The sequence below is a fragment of the Macaca fascicularis genome, chromosome 1 (genome assembly GCF_037993035.2).
Source record: "Macaca fascicularis isolate 582-1 chromosome 1, T2T-MFA8v1.1".
In the NCBI taxonomy this organism is placed as follows: domain Eukaryota; kingdom Metazoa; phylum Chordata; class Mammalia; order Primates; family Cercopithecidae; genus Macaca; species Macaca fascicularis.
In genome coordinates this window covers 23,115,532-23,133,681 of record NC_088375.1, presented here as the reverse complement: position 1 = coordinate 23,133,681, position 18,150 = coordinate 23,115,532, and the positions used below count along the sequence as shown (strand labels likewise).

Here is an 18,150-nt window from a genome sequence, read left to right as displayed (position 1 = left end):
AGACTCCCTGGGTTGGGGGGCGCTGGGGGAATCCGTGAGTGTGAAGGGATCAGAAGCGGGTCCCAGCCAGGTTTGGCATGGTCGACCTGCCCGGGCTGCTCACCCGCGAACGTCTGTTGCGGCTACAGGCAGAGCGGTGAGCCCCAAGTCTGTCTGCGAGGGCTGTCAGCGGGTCATCTTGGACAGGTTTCTGCTGCGGCTCAACGACAGCTTCTGGCATGAGCAGTGTGTGCAGTGCGCCTCCTGCAAAGAGCCCCTGGAGACCACCTGCTTCTACCGGGACAAGAAGCTCTACTGCAAGTATGACTACGAGAAGTAAGTAGCCGCGCCCCCGTAGCGCTCCCCACGCACTGGCATCAGTATGCGTCGAGGACTTTGTCCTCCTTTACCCTAGTCCTGTTCTGGAAGGCCCAAGAGGCACGCCCAGCGAGCAGAAATTCCCCTCAGCCCAGTCGTGTACATTGCCTCTCACGGGAAGGTGGTAGGGCAGAGATCCGCGCGGGTGCGCGCAACAGTGGCCCGAGTCCCGCAGAAGTGCGCGCGACGGCTCTCCTCCACGGTCTGCTCGCCTACTTTCTAGTCCTCCCAGGCCCCTCTCTCTGACTCGGCCATTCCCGGAGGCCACTCTTTGTTAGCCTTGGAATCCCTCAAGCTTGGTCTCCCCCAAGCTTGGTCTCCACTTTTTACCGGGGTGCCCTGCGGGTTGCCAGTGACCCCGTGTCTCCTTGCTGGTTCTCAAGCCATGTTACCCAGGTGTCCGCGCCGGCTTCGCGCCTGTGCCGTGCGGTGAGACTGTATTGACCCCGCAGCTTCTGTCCCCTGTGCCCTGTGCGCGTTTCCCGCTCGGGTTTGTTCGCTGGAGTCCGGATAGTTTGGGCTCGGAAATGGCGCTGCTGCCATTCGGAACTAGGCGCACAGCCCGTTCGCCCTTTCACTGTCGCCTTCCTGGTTTTCTCCAGAACCTTCTGATGCAGGGGCTTTTAGGACAGTAGTTGGGGCCTGAACTGAAGCCCTCTCCTTCAACCTGTGCCTCTACCCTAGTTCAGGTGTGGATATGCTCTTCTGCACGGAGCAGGTTCAGTTCCCTCCTGTCCACACGAACGTTCTGGTATGTTTAGAGGAGAACTGGGAGGCGGGCATTTAAGAAAGTGGATATTTCGAAACTAGATTTTTATAACACCAAAGCCTGGATGAGGCCAGAAAGTGGGAGGCAGAGAACTTCCTTATTCTCTCCGGGCGTGCCGGTAGGAGCTTAGGAGGTGTAAGGAGAGGGAACGGTTTTTCCTTGCGAAATGTTTAATTAATAAGGGTATTGGCTTTGCAGGGCTTTGGAGATGATTGAAGAAAAGTGGCTGATCCAGAGGTCTCTTTTTTGTGCATTAGGACTGGTGTAGGTTGACTGTGTGGACGCGCGCGTGCACGCGCAAAATTCTGCATTTGTCACTGGTGAATGAAAGGAACAGCATTACATGAAGATAATCAAAGGAAGGTTAGCGTGCGTGAAAAGCAGTTCTATCATGTTATTAAAAACACAATGAGAGGGGCTAAGCGGGAGAAGTCTCTGTATAACAAAAAGCACTGAGAATAAATAGAAGTATTTCTTTTCCTGTTGTCTGGGGCTATGCAAGTTTAAAAACTTGACAAAGTGATTAGACCCTGTGACCACACAAAAAAATTGTTTCTGCCACTCCTCCTTTTTGCCCTAAAATGCTCGAATTTTACCCCCATGTGGAGAGAGTACTAGGCATTTTTTTTGTCGTTTTGAAAAGATAACAGCTTGGTTTTTTTCAGAACTAAAAGAAATGTGTGCTCGATTTTGGATGAATTGGACAATATATAAAAAGTGAAAACTCCTTATGACAACCTATGAAGTGATCATTATGGATAACATTTTTGAAAGAAGATATGCCTGTCTCTATTCTTGGTTGTCTGTTTATTGACATGGTGTCTGAGTGAAAAGTGTAATTTTTAGGTAGTTAAATAGATTTAGCCCACACAACTTCAAGTATCACCTTTGAATAAAGCTTCTGGCTGATTGCTCGCTTTTTTCTCTCTCGCTTTTCATCGAAAGGTTTTGGTATTGTGTAGACCCAATCTTTAACTTTCTGCTTATAGATTACTGAAATGTCCACATCCTTCAGGCACAACACTGGCAAATTCACAAGTATTGGGGCTTAGGAAAGGATTTGGATTGTGAATTTCTATTCTGTTTGTTAAAAAAAAAATCACGAATCAAAGAAGGCTTAAGGGTCAACACAGCTGTCTGGCCAGTCAAATCTTCTTTAAGGAAGTCAGGCTGTGTCAAGAGGAGAAGAAACAGTTGTTGTAAAGTACTTAACACAACAATGTCCCTTCCATTTCAGCCCTCCAGGTTTGGCGCGGTTTGGGCTTATTAGCCCAGGAGGGTCAGTTCTCTCCTCACAAAGCTATTTCTGCAAAGGGAAAATTGCAGGGATCAACTTGCCAGCTGTTAGCCAGAACCAAGAAGATTTTACAGAGGGATGTGAGCTACATTGTTCAGAGCGGTGCTGACATTTCAGTGAAGGATTTTAATTTTATTTAAAAAATATTTTTTGGAACCATAGATTTCTAAAAATTGAGTTTTTTGTCCTCTTTAGCTCATGGCATCATAGCAGTAGTAGCCTGTGCTTAGCCCATCAATTGCTTGTTAGGTTAACTTATTCCTTTTTAAAAATTCCTTTTTTCTCTTCTCTATCCTCCGTTCCAATTCTGTTCTTTTTCCAATAAAATAAGGTTTGAATATATTTGATAATCTTAATGGTCTTAGTCTGCATGGTGGTATCTGTAGGTGAAAAAGGAGAGGGATTTTTATTTGTTTGTTCTGTAAAAAAATTAGGCTCAGGACAAACTTCTGTATTCAGTAAGCTTTTATGGAGCTTCTATATGCAACACGCTAGGCTAGATGAGGAGAGAACAATGAGAAAAAGTCTCAGAGCCTGCCTTCAGGAGGCTTATAGCTCAACACTTTTTCCATCTGTGTTGTCCTTGCCATCAAGTGTTTATCAAAGCCTTCTTCCATTTAGAGTGTAGGACTAGATATTGCACAGAAGCTATCGGGAATAGCCAGATATTTATCCTCCAGAGGGAACACAACTCAGTTTTAGGCAATAGTCCTGAAGCAATTACAAAGAGCATTTTTCCTCTTTAAAAAATACAATTGTAAAAATAGCTTTGCTTTTTTTTTTTTTTTTTTTTTTTGGTGGATCTTTGAAAAATTTGAGGCCAAACAAAGTAAATGGGAAGAAAATGAGGTGAAAGTTAAGTGGTAAGACAATGTTGATGGTAAGTTAGGGAGCACTTAATAAAAAATGAATATGCAGGCAGCGCCTTGGTTTCCAAATTTCATGAAATTCAAATGCTGTTTCTACACATTTAAATGAGAGAATATATAGTGAATGCACAGTTTTCAGTGTCAATCATAGGCATAATGTTAACAAAGCATGTTTATCACATTTATCTTAGCCATCTGTATGTGAATTTCTTGCTGTTGGGCAGTTTTGCATTTGAATTCTTAGCTGTCTGTTTATGGTGTTAGGCAACCAGTTAAAAAGTTAAAATTTCATTCTCTCAACTAGTTGTTACACCTTCACAATGTCAAACACCAAGTTTTTCTAATTAAAAAAGTAGTATTGACAGTGATGTCTTCACACACAACTATTCATCGGAAGACTTCAGGATGTTTTATTAAGTATTCTTCTCATATACTGTGATGCCATTAGGAATAATTTATCTTCTGATTACTCCCAGAAAATAAGCATTTAAGGCGAGAGTGTGGAACACTGATTTACTAATGTATAGAAATTAAGAACTGAAGGCTATCTTTGTTATGACATGTCAACATGGAAAAATAGCTAGTTTGGTGGGATGACAACATTTATACAATTGATGAATCTGTACCATGTCATATGAAACATGAAGATAACATAGGTGTAGATGTTTTGAAAGTGGATTCAACTGTCTTCAACGTTCCTGAAACTTAGCAGACAACCAAAATATTTTCCAGCCTAGGGGACTTCTATTTATATAACTGTTGTTCCCTATTTAACTGAGTCCTCTATGATCTGGTTAGTTTGGAGTTTTCCCTGAATTTGTTCCAAACAAATACTGCAGTTGGACTTCAGTCTGAGACAGAAGAGACTGCTGAATAACGGGAATGTGGTAATACAATAGATAATTAAGCCCTTTGGAAGGGATCCCACAGTTAAATCAAGTTTTTATTGTTTCTTTCATGTGCCTGGCTCTGTGGGTCAGGCGGGGCCCTCTGCCCTCACATATGAAGTTTATCATGATCCCTTGGATTGCTCTGGACATCCTAGGAGCAGAGTGGGATAGTATTGCTGTCATCAGGGCTGTTCTCACAACATCATAACTCCCCGCATGTCAGCAAATCACAGGCCTTGGGAAACCTTTCCTCAAAGAGCCAGTGGATGTTTTCTTCCCTTTCTTTTGGAGCAGACCAATTTTCCAAAGAAAGGGACTGAAAAAGGGGAAAGTGGCTGTCACACTTAGAGCTTTCTCTGCATCTTTCTTTGGACCCGCTGATTGGCAGCTCCGTGGTGAAAAAGACTTAGGTAATGATATCTATTAGCATCAGTAATGAACTAATTCTGCATTTTATCAAGGTAGTCGAGGAAGTGTGTGTGTGTGAGGAGGAGTTAGTTTAGTTTTATTACTGTGACATTACTTGGAGATCAAAATTGGGCATGCAGTTACTCATGAAAGGGGCCGGCAGATGGAATGACAGAGGCAATTGTTACATTTTTGCTTTACTTTATCTTTTGTTGGCCCCACTCCTGGCACAATAAAATTTCAGGAATATAAAAATCAAACACAGCTAGGCAATAAACTGATGTCTGTGTTAAATTGTAGGGGGCTTAGCTCGGCGTAAGCACCATCCATGGGCTGTGGTTGTGTTTGTGCAGGCACTTAATCTCTCTCTCTTTTTCTCCCTTTTTAATTTTAGAGGGTGATTGGAAACATTCCTTGTTCAGAGGTGTTTTCTCTTTTTATATGTATTGGTCCCTGGGAAAGACTTTCTTGGAATCTAAGACTTAAAATTTTGCAATAAAATTAGATAGCAGGAGTAGATATTAATAGTATTCTGGGAATTAAAATACTAGATATGAACATTCCTTTTTACAGTAGGCTTATGGGATTCTTTTGATCCTTACATAAATGGAACACATTTTTAAAAGTTATTTATTCAGTCTAGTTTTACATATTACACGTACCTGGCTAGGAAATAGCTTTTGATATTCAGATTTTAGTGCCAGTAACTTTCCTGATCATTCATTGTTCTCTTGCTTTTTCATTTTTCGTATTTATAACATTTGTACTAATCGAAAGACCACTAATTTCAGGGAAGCCTCTTCATTATTGCTTTTTAATTCTGGGAAGGTTTTTGGAGATAGTGGGCAGGAGCTGTTTCTCTAATGAGAACAATTCCAATTATTTCATTATCAGCTATTTTTTCTTTTATAGTCAAAGTAATTATTTAGGTCATAGTGTTTAGAGGGGAGAAAGTAGACAAAGGTTTAAAGTACTCATGATATGATCAGAAATTTACTAAAGCATCTTAGAATAAATGCATTTTACAAAATGTCATTGTTGGATTTTATGAAGTTCAAAATAACCAATACTGAATGTTACGATCTTGGTTATTAAGTACAGATATACAACACTGGAAAATGAATTATGAGGAAAAAAGCACAATCACATCCACAAGAGAAAGATTTAAAAATAATTTCTGCTCTAACTCTGAAACCTTAGCTCTACGTCAGTGTTTTTCAATTTTCTTTCTTTCTTTTTTATAAACATTTTTCTGACATGAATTTGTAAATGCTCTTTCGTATCTTCAGAGAGAAGTTCCCATATGAGCCACTTGGAGGGTGAGCTAGAGGGTTGGGGGCTGGATGGGGTGAGCTGTGTCTCTCCTACCCTCTGCAGAGAAGCAGAAAGGCTCCTATGTGGGAGGGCTCAGCCCTGTGTCCAGCATGGCTGAGGCTTCCTCTTAGGAATATTCTATATGCTTTTCTTCAAGAAGTCTCTTAGGAACATTAGACAGTCGCTGCCTTTTCAGATTTGGTTTGAGGAAGTTGGTAATTTTAAGAGCAAAGTGTAGAAAAGGTTCTGGAGCAAATATCACAGAGGACAAAGAAAAGATGCATTTTTCCCCTTTGGGCCCCCTTAGAAGGGCCTGTTTTCTGAAAGAGAGAGAGGCTCTGGTTTGGTACCCCATAGGATCAACATTTTCTCCTTAGTCTCCTTTGACTAGCATGACAGGAGGTGTTTTAGTCATTTTATCATAACTGAAATTAGTTACGTTATCATTGACCAATGTCGACTGCAGCTTTGTGTCTCCTTGTCATATCTTAAATAAAATCTGTCCAACCGTCTTGCTAAAATGAAGCGAACACCCCCCAAATGTCAAATTGTTATTTTAGTAAAGCACAATTATCTGTCTATATTTTTAACCAAGATGAAATTAATAAAATTGCTATGGCCCTGGTGTTAATTAACGGGAGGATTAGAGCTATATCGGCTAAAAAGGAGGTGTAAACACTGTAATCTTGCTACATGTTTGTTTTCACACTACTGAAAATAAATAAAATGAGACTTAGGATAGGGATTAAGTTTCTTTTGGCATTAGACAGCAGATGCAACTGGAATGCAGTAGAAACCCTGAAGTATTAGTGAAGACATGGTGTAAGGAAGAAAACTGTAGCCCTACATCGGTTTCCTACCCTGTGGGTATACTTAGTCCCGTCACAAATAGCCCCATCTGGGTAGTTAAAAAAGGATTTTGAAAGCCTACCCCTGTGCTGTTCTTTACAGTGGTGAACCGAGGCAACCAAGTCATCTGTAGAGCTTGTCGCCTTGCTGCCATGCACAGATTAGCTAGAATTTAATGAAACGATTGCCAGATTCCCCATTATTGCACCATAATGTCATAACAACTAAAAATACAAAGTGGACTGTGCTTTTCCTAGTCCTCTAACTGAAGTCACATGAAAGAGTTTGATGTCTTCCAGCCTTTCAAGATTCCAGTTTGGGAATCCTATTTTTGGATAACAGCAAATATGTCTGGCCTTTCTGACTCTCTGGGCCTCCAGTGTATCCTTGCACCAATAGATCGATCTGTGTTTTATTATTATCGTTGTATAACAGAGTAATAGATAGAGCTATCTATCTCTGAGAGCTATCTGGCCACTATGGATTGGACTGCCTTATCCTACAGGTCCGATTGAACTCCATCTGTATTAAAAATATCTTAAGTGTCCACTGTTGCTGGGAATGGACCACATGCTGTATCTGGACTTCACATCTGCCTCTGTCCCCTTCTCCCTCCCTTATACCCTATAGAATTCTATTAACTTGACTCTTGCAACCACCCATCAGATGTTGCTTAAACTCCATTTCGTCAGCTGCCTCAGTTTTTGCCCAAACCATTTTTGTGGACTGTTAGTGTTCTTTTGATTTTCTAGTTAGCCATTTATTTATTTAGTAGAGACAGAGTCTTGCTATGTTGCTCAGGCTGGTCTCAAACTATTGGCCTCAAAGCGATCCTCCCACCTTAGCCTCCCAGAGTGCTGGGATTATAGGCATGAGCTACTGTACCTGGTCTAATTAGCCTTTTAGATACACAAAATAACAGTCACATGGCCACTCAGTTGGGTGAGGCTCAGGCAAATAGATGGTGAGTGGCATAACTCTCAAGTATGCATGACCTCATGACCATTACTCTTTGGGTAACCATTTAGGGGCCTCTAAAAACCTTTCTGACCGTGCCTGGTACCTTAGTGGATGCTGGATTATGTCTTGCTACTACAGGTGGGTGTGTTTTGGTGGGTGAGAGAGGTGCCAAGTGCCTGCGTCTGATGCTGTCACCAATAAACCAGGAGAGTCATTTGGCCAGAAGCCTGGCATTTGGTAGGACATAAATATGTCACTCATTCTCAACTCTTGGCTACTTCTTTGAACATCACACTTCTCCAGCCTGGAAAGAAGCATCCTTCATCTCTTGAGCACGAGGTTCTACTGCTGCGATGAGAGGAGCTCTTTGGAGCAGCTTCCTCTCTAATTCCATCCCGCCCCTTCAGTTGCACAGCAGCCACGCCTTGACTCACAATTCTGTTGCCTCCTCCCTATCAAGCCTCAGGAATCTTTAAAAGGACTTTTCGAAACAAAACAAAACACCCCCTCCTGAACTCCAGATTAGCCTCTTAAGCTCATTAAAGTTCCTTTAAATACCAAAATGTTGGGCTCCTGGGGACTATCCCCCCAAACCATATTTTCATTCTTAACATTGTTGTCATTCATTGTGCAACAGATTAAGGCCAGCTCCCTCTGGGCCCAGAAATAGGCCCCCTGTCTCTGCAGGAGGGTCCGAATATGTCTTTGTTTGAGCACCCGACAGCCTGAGCCTGAGTGGGAGCTGATGCCAGCTTGGCCTGGGGCCCCCAGCTCCAGGGCGGGGAGAGATCGATGTCTCTCCTGAGCATGGGGCCCTGAAAAGGGAATGGGCAGTTGAGAGGAGAAAGTGTGAGTTTTTGCAGTTTTGCAGTTTCACAAGCTTGGCAGTCATTGGGTCCTATCCCAGTCACTGGAGAGAATCAGGAATGGGCAAGTGCTCTGATGGCCTGGATTTAAAGAGCTGTCCTTGTCCTAAAGAATCAGGGTGGCTTTAGGAGCCTTTGAGAAACACTAGAGCCTGGTTTCTGTGCATCCCCCAGGCATTCCTGGTCCATCACAGTCCACAGGTGGATTTTTATGGACATGCCTGCCTTTTGCCTAATATTTCTTCCCTTATTTCAGCCTCCTTTCCAAAGAGCTTCCTTAATAACATCCCGCCTCCTCTCTGTCATTGCAGGCTTCCTTCTCTAAAGCTGGTTCTTGGGGAGAGCTTTCTGGTTTTGACAGTGGAACAAATCCTTTTAAACATAACCATCTAGAGTTTCCTCCCCTGCTATTGGCTACCCCCTCACTCTTTCTCCTCTTGCTCCTCCTCACATTGTGGCAGGAATTCCTGCTGTGCATGTGTTCTCCGGTAATGACAGCCACCATCTTCACAGGGATGCAGGCATAGCTCTTCAGGGATGAAAACCAGTTGGCAGTGCCATGAGATAGACTCTGGAAATCCAGAAGGGAAGAACATCCGGGGAGACCCCTCTCTTCCTCTTTTCGGCTGGAGTTTTGATTGCACACCTCTTTCCCCTGGAGCTCTGTGCACCTTGAATTTCTGGATTCACTTATTTTTCTAAGCCTCATTTTCAGAATCTCAGCTTGGTTGTGCCTTCTTGCTTGTCTCATGCTCTGAACCCATCTTGTGACCTTTTATGTTTCATATTGCTTTGTGTGCCGACTAGAGTTGGCTCTTAGTTAGCTGTCAAATTGGGAGAATGTTATGAAATAATTCACATTGGGATGGACAAGATAATGTTCTATTCTTCTGAAGATACTTTTTAACTGGAAGGGTGTTCAGTCAAAGGAATGACTATGTTAGGGTAGAATTTTAGGCTCTAGACTGGAACCACTAGTGGAAGACATAATTTTGTGCAAATAACGCTTTGTAGGAGGCATCCCTGTTTATCTATATGAATGGCTGGTCAGTATTATGCACCCACTTTTTTCTTCTGGGTTTTATTTTCTTTATGCTTTGTCTTTGGTTGGGATCTTCCATTTTAAAAAACCCGTATTCATAGATGGAAGGGGATAGACAGGTGGGCATGAGTGGTTTGGGCACGGCATATCTCTCTCCATTACTGAAAAAATAATTTGAAACACATGTCCTACTGTCAACAGGTGTCCAAGCAATGGTTTTCTCATCTATACAACAGAATGTAAGAATAATGACCTCATAAGGTTATTAAGAAAATTAAAGAAGGTAATGAACCTGAAAGGCCTTTTGGTAAAGTGTATAGTACTCTACAGGATTGGGTGTTATTATTATTATTTATACATGAGTAAAAGCTTATACATAGTTTTAGAAGCTGTGTATGATAAGCCAAAACAGTGTAGTTGTTAAGAGCATAGACTTAGGAGCCAGAGCATCTGGGATCAAATCTTTGTCCTGCTGTTCCTTAGCTGTGTTACCACGGGCAAGGGTCTTACTTGCTCTGTGCCCATTTCTTCTCTCTAAAACAGGGATAATAACAGTACCAACCTCAAAGGTTCACTTTTGTTTAATATTTGAAATGCATGCCGATCAATGCTTGGCTCACAGAAAATGCTGTAAAATGATTCGTTGAAAAAATGTATCCTTCTCAGTTTTTAAAGAACCTTCACATATATTATCTCTATTGATCCTCACAACAGTTTTAAAAGTTAGGTAAGGAGAAGTTTTCGGTTTTCTCCTCTTATACTTTATAGCTGAGGAAATAAAGGCTCAGGGAAGTTAACAACTTGCCCAAGGTCATGCTGTTGCAGAAGAGGAAACTGGGATGCTGTCCCCAGCCTAACTCCTTTTCCAATGGCCTTTCCACTAAATCACACCATCTGCTGCTTGAATTCTGGTGTTCACACCCCAGTGAGATCACAATTCTCAGTTTGTCCTGTTGAACCAGCTCTTGGAAAACAAGTCCCCACCTGCTAGATACTTGAGCTTTCAGGCAGCCTCCCGATGGTCAGCTGTTTATAGTATTCTGTGGTTTTAAAGGAAGTTTTTAGGATTTGAGGATTGCCTCTATGTGTGTATGAGAAATCAGCTCATGTACGATCATTGCTCTTGTTTGTCAAACTCCTTCACACACAAAGCTGCCCTTGCCCATCCTTTCCTATCCCACATCATCCACATTGATCTCTATTGCCCCTGTAGCATATAGCATAGCTGTTCTTCCCCCCAGCCCCCAGAAGAAGGACAAAAAGGCAGGCGGAATCCATTTTCTTTCTCTCCAGCTCCCAGGGTTTGCTATTGGTGACTTTTGTCCCGGGAGCTTGTCTGCACATTTGGCAGCAGAACTGTTGAATATCATATCCGGAGCTTCCAGCATAACTTCCATCGGGACCAGCCGGCAGCTGTCCATCCATTCCTTGCATAACCCCTTTCCAAGTTTTCTTCTGAACTGTGTTGTATTTTCAAACAAACCTCAGCCTTAGCTAGAAAAGATCCCACTGTGCCCCCAGTGGAGGCTGATTTCCAGAACTGTTGACATCCCTCTTGTTTGTTACTTGGCCTGGCTGTATCAAAAAGTGATAATGGAATCCCAGTTTTTAAGGAGTATTCTTGTATTGTATTATTTCTCTCACCATTGCTGAAATTTTATTCTCTTACAACTAGTTCTAGTCCATTTTGGAGAGGTGAAATATGTGTCTGAATTTAATATGTGTAAACTGATATTTAATGAAACTGGAGATTTCAGGTAACATATGAGCAACTGGAATGTACTTTACCTAGTTGCATGTGGAATTTTCTAATTTAGAGTTAGACACTTATAAACAGTTGGTTCATTAATTAAATCACTCATTCATTCATTTAATCATCAAACATCCGTACTAAATTCCTGTATGTGTCCAGTATGTAAAAATGAATAAAACAAATCACTGATATACTAAAGGTCTAGCAGGGACTATTTAGACATGTAAATTAAGCAGGTGCTTGAAAAAAAGAGTAACATTATTTTAAGAAAGGCTGGCCACAGGGATAGAGAACCAGCTTATCTAAATTCCTTGGTTCTGTATTACCATGTGCTGTTCATCATCTTCAAGGCACTTACTACAAATTGAAATGTATATATATATATACACACACATATATTTGGTTTATTGTCTGTCTGTGTCACTAGACCATAAGCTCTATGAATGAAGACACTTCTTGTTTTTGTTTTGTTTTATAACCCCTGCATCTTCATAATCTTACACAGTATTCAGCGAATACATGTTAGTTGAATAGATAAATTAATGACATGACTTGCTCAGGGTTGTTTAAAAAGCTTCATGGAAAAGGTGACATGTTAACTGGCTCTTGGAGGACGAGTGGGAATGTAGGAAAAGGGGAGAGGATGGTAGAATCCAAGTGGAAGAAGAAACATGTGCAAATGGATGAAGTCCTGAAAAGGAAGTGTGCTAGTCACTGTGGTCACTGGTCGTGGACATGGTGGTGCCACAACATCAAGTGCATTTAGAGTATGGCTGGTTGTGGACTGCAAAATCATGCCAAGTGGCTAGGAGTGTTGTGTAACATGCAAAGAACGTTCGTTTCATACTGTGGTTAGTAGGCAGCCAGCAGGGATTTCTAAGCATGAAATATTGTGGCCATATTTATTTTCTGGAAAGGTAATTCTGGTGGCAAACAGGGGCACTGGTAGGAGCCTGGGTAGAGACTGGCAGAGACCACTTGGATAGCTGTTGCTATAGTCTAGACAAGAGATAATAAGGATATGAATTAAGGTGAGACATTGGGAATGAAGAGGACAAACATGACCTGGAAAATATTCCTGACATAGGATAATTTGAACATCATGACTTTTGACTGAGGAAAGGGATAATAAAGAGAGATTTGAAGATGATCCAGAAGGGACAAGGTGGACTGTCCTGTCAGTACCTGACAGAGGGAATTTAAGAAGTGAGCAGGAGACAGGCAGAAGCGGACAATGAGAATAACTGTGAACATGCTATGCTAAGTTACTGGCGGGACAGTCAGGTGCTGATGTCCAGGAGGCAACTATGAAAGAAGATCTGGAAACTAGTCAGGGCACAAAACTTTGGGATACATTGTCATATAAATATGAGAAGAGGAGAATGCCCAAGGGTGTACTACGTGGAAAGAGAGCCAAGGTTCACTCTGTGGGGAACACCAGAATTCAAAGAGCTGTGGGAGATTCTGTAATGAGATGACACAGAGGCAGGGGAGAACATCGGAGTGAGTGGAGTTCTGGAAGGCAGGGCAGTAGTAGGGAATTTCAAGAAGTAGGGCTTCCTGTTTGCCCTTATTAAGAGTAGTTTTGGACGGGTACAGTGGCTCGTGACTGTAATCCCAGCACTTTGGGAGGCTGAGGTCGGTGGATCACTTGAGTCCAGGAGTTTGAGACCAGCTTGGGCAAAACATTAGCCAGGTGTGGTGGCACGTGTCTGTGGTCCCACTTGCTTGGGAGGCTGAGGCGAGAGGATGGCTAGAGTTCAGGAGTTCCAGGCTGTAGTGAACCATCACCACTGCACTCCAGCCTGGGCAACAGAGCAAAATCCTGTCCCAAAAAACCAAACAAATTAGGCTTGCTAGAGGCATAGAGGGTACAGGACAGCATTTTATACCATATAAAAGCTATACAGTAAAAAGAAGTTGAAGAAATAGGGGGAGTGATGTGGCCATTCTTTCAAGAAGACGGGTAGTGAAAAAAAGATGGGGGGAAAAGATAGCACTTGGGATAGAGATAGAATAAAGGGAAGATGCTTAGGATGAGGTAGTTTTGAGCCTGCTTGATGGCTAAGGTGAATTTAGCCAGGGAAGGAAGGAAGTTGAAGATCCAGGAGGGAGAGTGGGCATCCATCTGATAGAGGAGAAACCTGGGGAAGGGTCAGGGACACATCTGGGGCACAGGTTCTGCCCCTGCTCTGCTCCTTCCCAACCACCACTCCTTCCCTTTGTTCTTTTGTGCATTTCCCTGTGGATTGGTTGGAACTGATCACTGCAGTACAGGGGCTGGCAGTGGTGGGTCTGCTTTCCATCACTCCTCAAGGCCACTCAGTAGGTGAGAGCTTCTCGCAGAGCTGCTTTGGCAATGCATTCCTGGGTCATGGGCCTGGGAATGGCAGTAGAGCGAGGCTCCCACCTATTTCCTTCTTCTTCAGATACCATTCATCTCAGTGGAAAGCTCACCTGCCTGACCTCTTTTTGTGTTTGCTCCTGATCCATGCAGAGCTCTATTGCGTGTTGTCCGAAGTACACCACCACATGGCCAATTCCCCAAGACAGGTCTACAAGCCTCCCCAGGCCAGGAACCAGTCAGCTGTGCCTATGTGCGTGCCTGTCAGTTCAAGAGCTTTTGCTTTCTGTGATGCTTAGGAGGACTCTCAAAACAAGAGAGTTCAGGGTGTGGGTACCATCTTCCTTGCTTACCAGACTGTAGTGACGCAGCCTGTACCCAGCTATTGCTGTTCTGTAGCGTTATCCACTTGGTTGGTTAATACGTTTACTTCCCCAGACTGGAGAGTAGGGTGACTAGTGGATAACAGTGGGTTTTCAGAATCTTTGAGCTTTTTAATTCTGTCTTTGTCTCTGCTTTGGCTGGCTGGGCCTGGGCAAATCATTTAACCTCTTTGAGATGATCCCATTTATTGCAGTGCCTTTACCTTGAGCTCTCTGAGGTGTGGAACATGCTCACAAACTTCCTGATGTGTGCAATGGTGGAGAATTAATTGTTTTGACAGGGAGAGGGAGAACAGTGTGTGGTCAGGTGGGAATACTTCCCTAGGTCTAGGGCTGTCATATCCATATAACCATAGAGAAGAAACAGTGACAAGGTCATAAGGGGCCAGACCTCTGAGCTTAGAAGGGAATTAAACTGAACTTGGTGCTACCAAGGAAGCCAAGTATTTTCCAATGGCTCTGCTTCTGTGGCCAGCAAATTCAGTGGAAAATATATTAGTGACGGGTTATTTGATATCATAGACATCCAACTAATTCATGGAATGGATTTTTCTACTTGTCAACTGGTTGTTAGACCTTAGTTTGGACTGAGCTCAATAGAGCTAGAAGGGGGACTTGGGTAGAGAACTGTAATACAAATTGCAATACTTAATGCTATATTATTTTTCAATTTCCCTGTTGACAGTTAAAGAGCAAGGGCCAAATGAAATGCACTCTTTTAAATGGCAACATGGACACAGTGGGATTGTTGGAAAGCCATTAGTAGGCAAACCTAGTTAATATCAGCTCAGGTAAATGCTCTCCATCACTGGCCCCTTTCCCCCAACTCAATTATTAAAGGATTAAAGGACTTTCCCAATGAACTCCCTTAAAAATTTAATGATGTGCAGTATTGCAGAGGTCAAACTGTTACAATGAAGCGATTTCAGCTTTGCCCTGACGTTGCTGGCTAATCAGAGAGAGAGAAGGTTCTGAAGCTCACATTACCTGCAATGTGGTAAGGCCCACCATCAGTAAAGTCACATGCTGTGGAATCCAGGGAGCTCATATTCCTGACTTTTACCAGATTGTGCTAATTTCTGGGGACAAAATGGAGGGAGAATACGTCTTTCTGGTAGCCTTCCAATTAGTGTGGCATCTGTCCAGATAGTACTTATTCTCTCTTAGAATTGAATAGTGTTTTTAAGAGATGCTAATGGAAAAAGATGTGTCCCAGACCTTGGTTTGATGTTAAATTGTGCATAAGGGGTGAATCAGTTCTCAATGGCTGCTGGCAACCTTCTTAAACATGGAACATGTACTTTGAGTTGCCGTTTTTGGGGTATTAACACACACACACACACACAGAGAAACACACACACACACACACACACACAGACACACTCTGTCCACTAGCACAAGTGAGGATATGCCTATGTGGGGTTAGTGGGCAAGTTCAAAGCTGTAGCTTGTGGCCAACTGAAACTGAGTTAACTCCTCTTGGTGTCTTTGGGGACCCAATCCATATCCTTAGACTCAGGAGCACCAAGAGGTAAATAATGGAGCTAACCAGCCACAAGCAAGCTATTTTAAAATCCAAGGACATCAGTACACAGTGAGTGCTCTGGAAATGCAGCTCTGCAGTCGGGAATGCAGTCAGGGGTGAAGATGGCACTTCTGGATTAGTGGCATCTGTCTTACTAAGTCTCAATGGCAAGAGACAATGCACCTCATGACAGCCTTATTAGTGAGTCACTTAGCATGGAGAAGTCCCAGATTTCAAGGATCATTCCTAATTTTAAAGCCCGTTTTGGTATAGGATCTACTATTTCTTTGTTTTCTAAAACCCGTTCCTATTTGGTTGTTTTAGAGTTGGAGTTCAGATTATTATCATTTTTCATGCATAGCTGCTTTTCAATCTTCCCTTCAAAAGGTGAATCCATTGTGACTCAGTTTCTTTTCTCTATGCTCTGAAATTATCATTTAATTAAAGATATTGTTAGTTTAGAGTAAGATTTAGAATTGTGGCCTTAACCCTCAGTTTCAACTTGAAAGATAAATTTTAATTCATTCATTTATTTTGTCTACCAATACTTGTTGAGCAACTACTATGTATGAGGCATTGTTACAGTTACTTGGGTTACAGCAGTGATTATATTCTAGATGGAAAGAAAGAAAATAAGCAAAATATCTTTCTCCAGATATCCACAAATTTGACTCCTCCCTCATGTGTGTACTAAATGTTCATATTCTCCTACTCTGACCACCTATTTAATATTTCAGCCCACTCCTACTCTCCCCATCTTCCCATAATTTCTGCATAGTTTCTCTTTTCCCAGACCATTAATTATCTTCCAGAATATGCTGTAGTTTATTTCTTTAGTATTTAAATATATTGTTTGTTCTCCCCATCAGATTGTAATCTCCATGAATGCAAGGACTATCGTTTTGTTCACAAGTCTGATGCCTGGAATAGGATAGGCATTAGGTCGTTAAGGAAGGGTTGGAGTAATTGAATGTGAGAGTGAATGAAAGTGAAGACAGAAGGATGATTCCAAGATATTCCCCCTGAGCTGGGTGTATGGTGATGACCTGTACTGAGATGGCAACGGTGTAGGTAGAGGGCTTGCAGTAGAGGTAAATAATTAGCAAATTTGTTAAAGAGGCTTATGGAGTAGGGGTAGAGCAAGGCTTTTCTTGGATGTGGACAAGATAGTACTCTGCTTCTTAGCACCATTACTTTATTCTTTAAAAACATCTTCAGAGGCCAAAAAGAAAGGGGAAGTGTAAAGGAGGCAAGCAAGTGAAAAATCCAGTGATGTTGATATTTGCGGGCTCTCATTGTGTCTGTTTGTGTCTTGTTTCTGGGGAACAGGGCCCCTAGATTTGAGTAGATCTTGAAAGTGTCCTGTGATCCCGAAATGATTAAAGGTTAGTGATCTGGAAGGAAGGAAAAGTATTAAGTATTAGGCACATTCTAACAAGGAAATAACATTGTGAGAAAGAAGGACAGGAAGATACAAGAACCCTCAACCCCAAACCCCACACCACCCCCGACAACAGGGACATGGGTTCAAATCCCAGCTCTGTTAACACCTGGGGAATCTCTTTCCTTATTTCTAAAAGGCAGGCACTAGCTCTTTACATATGTTTTAGGGATTAAATATATGTATGCTGTAAAGCATTTAGTAAAGATTCTTGATAAATGGGAGTTAATTATACTAATAATTTACTTGGTAATGTTTAGCAATACCAACCAATTGCAGAGTAGGCTCACGTGGGCAATTTTATTCTCATACCAGTGGCTTGTTTCTTTCATTACCTTTAAACCTCAGCATTACTTTTTCTAAGAATTCTCAGTGGATATACCTGATATTATAAAAGGATGTAAAAGCTGACAGATTGCCTCATAAAGTAAAAACATACATCAGATTCAAGAAAAAAAAATCAAGAACAAGAAATACTTGGTTTAAGATCAGGAGCTTCAAATAGAAGATAAAATATACTTACCCTTGTTGGTTTATACAAACTGACTGATGAACTTAAACTGTAGTCATCCAGTATTTATTTGATACATTAATCCCAAGCTGAAAAATAATTAGCAAATTTGTTAAGGAGGCTTATGTTTACCTTTCTTTGCTAATTGTGATCATTTGTTGGTAATCGAATGTAGAACTGTGTTCCACTGACTTGATTATAGCTGTCAGGAGGGAAATAATGCACTTGAATTTCACAAATATGTGTGAACTTTATGTGTCTCATACTGTATTTAAGAGAGGCCCACTCTCTCTCAGAAGGTATGCATAATGACAAGATTTATTGAGTTATTGATCATCCTTTATAAATGAGACCACAAAATTCTCCCTAATTAATCCATTTGTTAATATTAATTTGGTGAATGGAAATACACTCAAATTATCAAATGTGTCTATAACAATTATTAATTTATGCATACATTATGTATTTTTGCTTTTATAAGAGTTCAAAGTCTTCAAATTTTTATTTTTTAAGGAGATCATGTACAGTTTTCTCTCAACCCTTTCAAGATTCCCTTTGAAGATACCATGCAA

At 41.8% G+C, this 18,150-nt stretch overlaps 1 protein-coding gene across 1 annotated transcript in view; it reads left to right on the top strand.

The window, feature by feature from the left end:
* The window catches only part of LMX1A (LIM homeobox transcription factor 1 alpha), a 154,720-nt gene that overhangs the window by 3,331 nt on the left and 133,239 nt on the right, over positions 1–18,150 (top strand). The window contains exon 3 of the mRNA XM_015444550.4: positions 129–315. Within this exon, the coding sequence (XP_015300036.1) occupies positions 129–315 (187 nt within the window). The remainder of the gene's footprint in view (positions 1–128; positions 316–18,150) is intronic.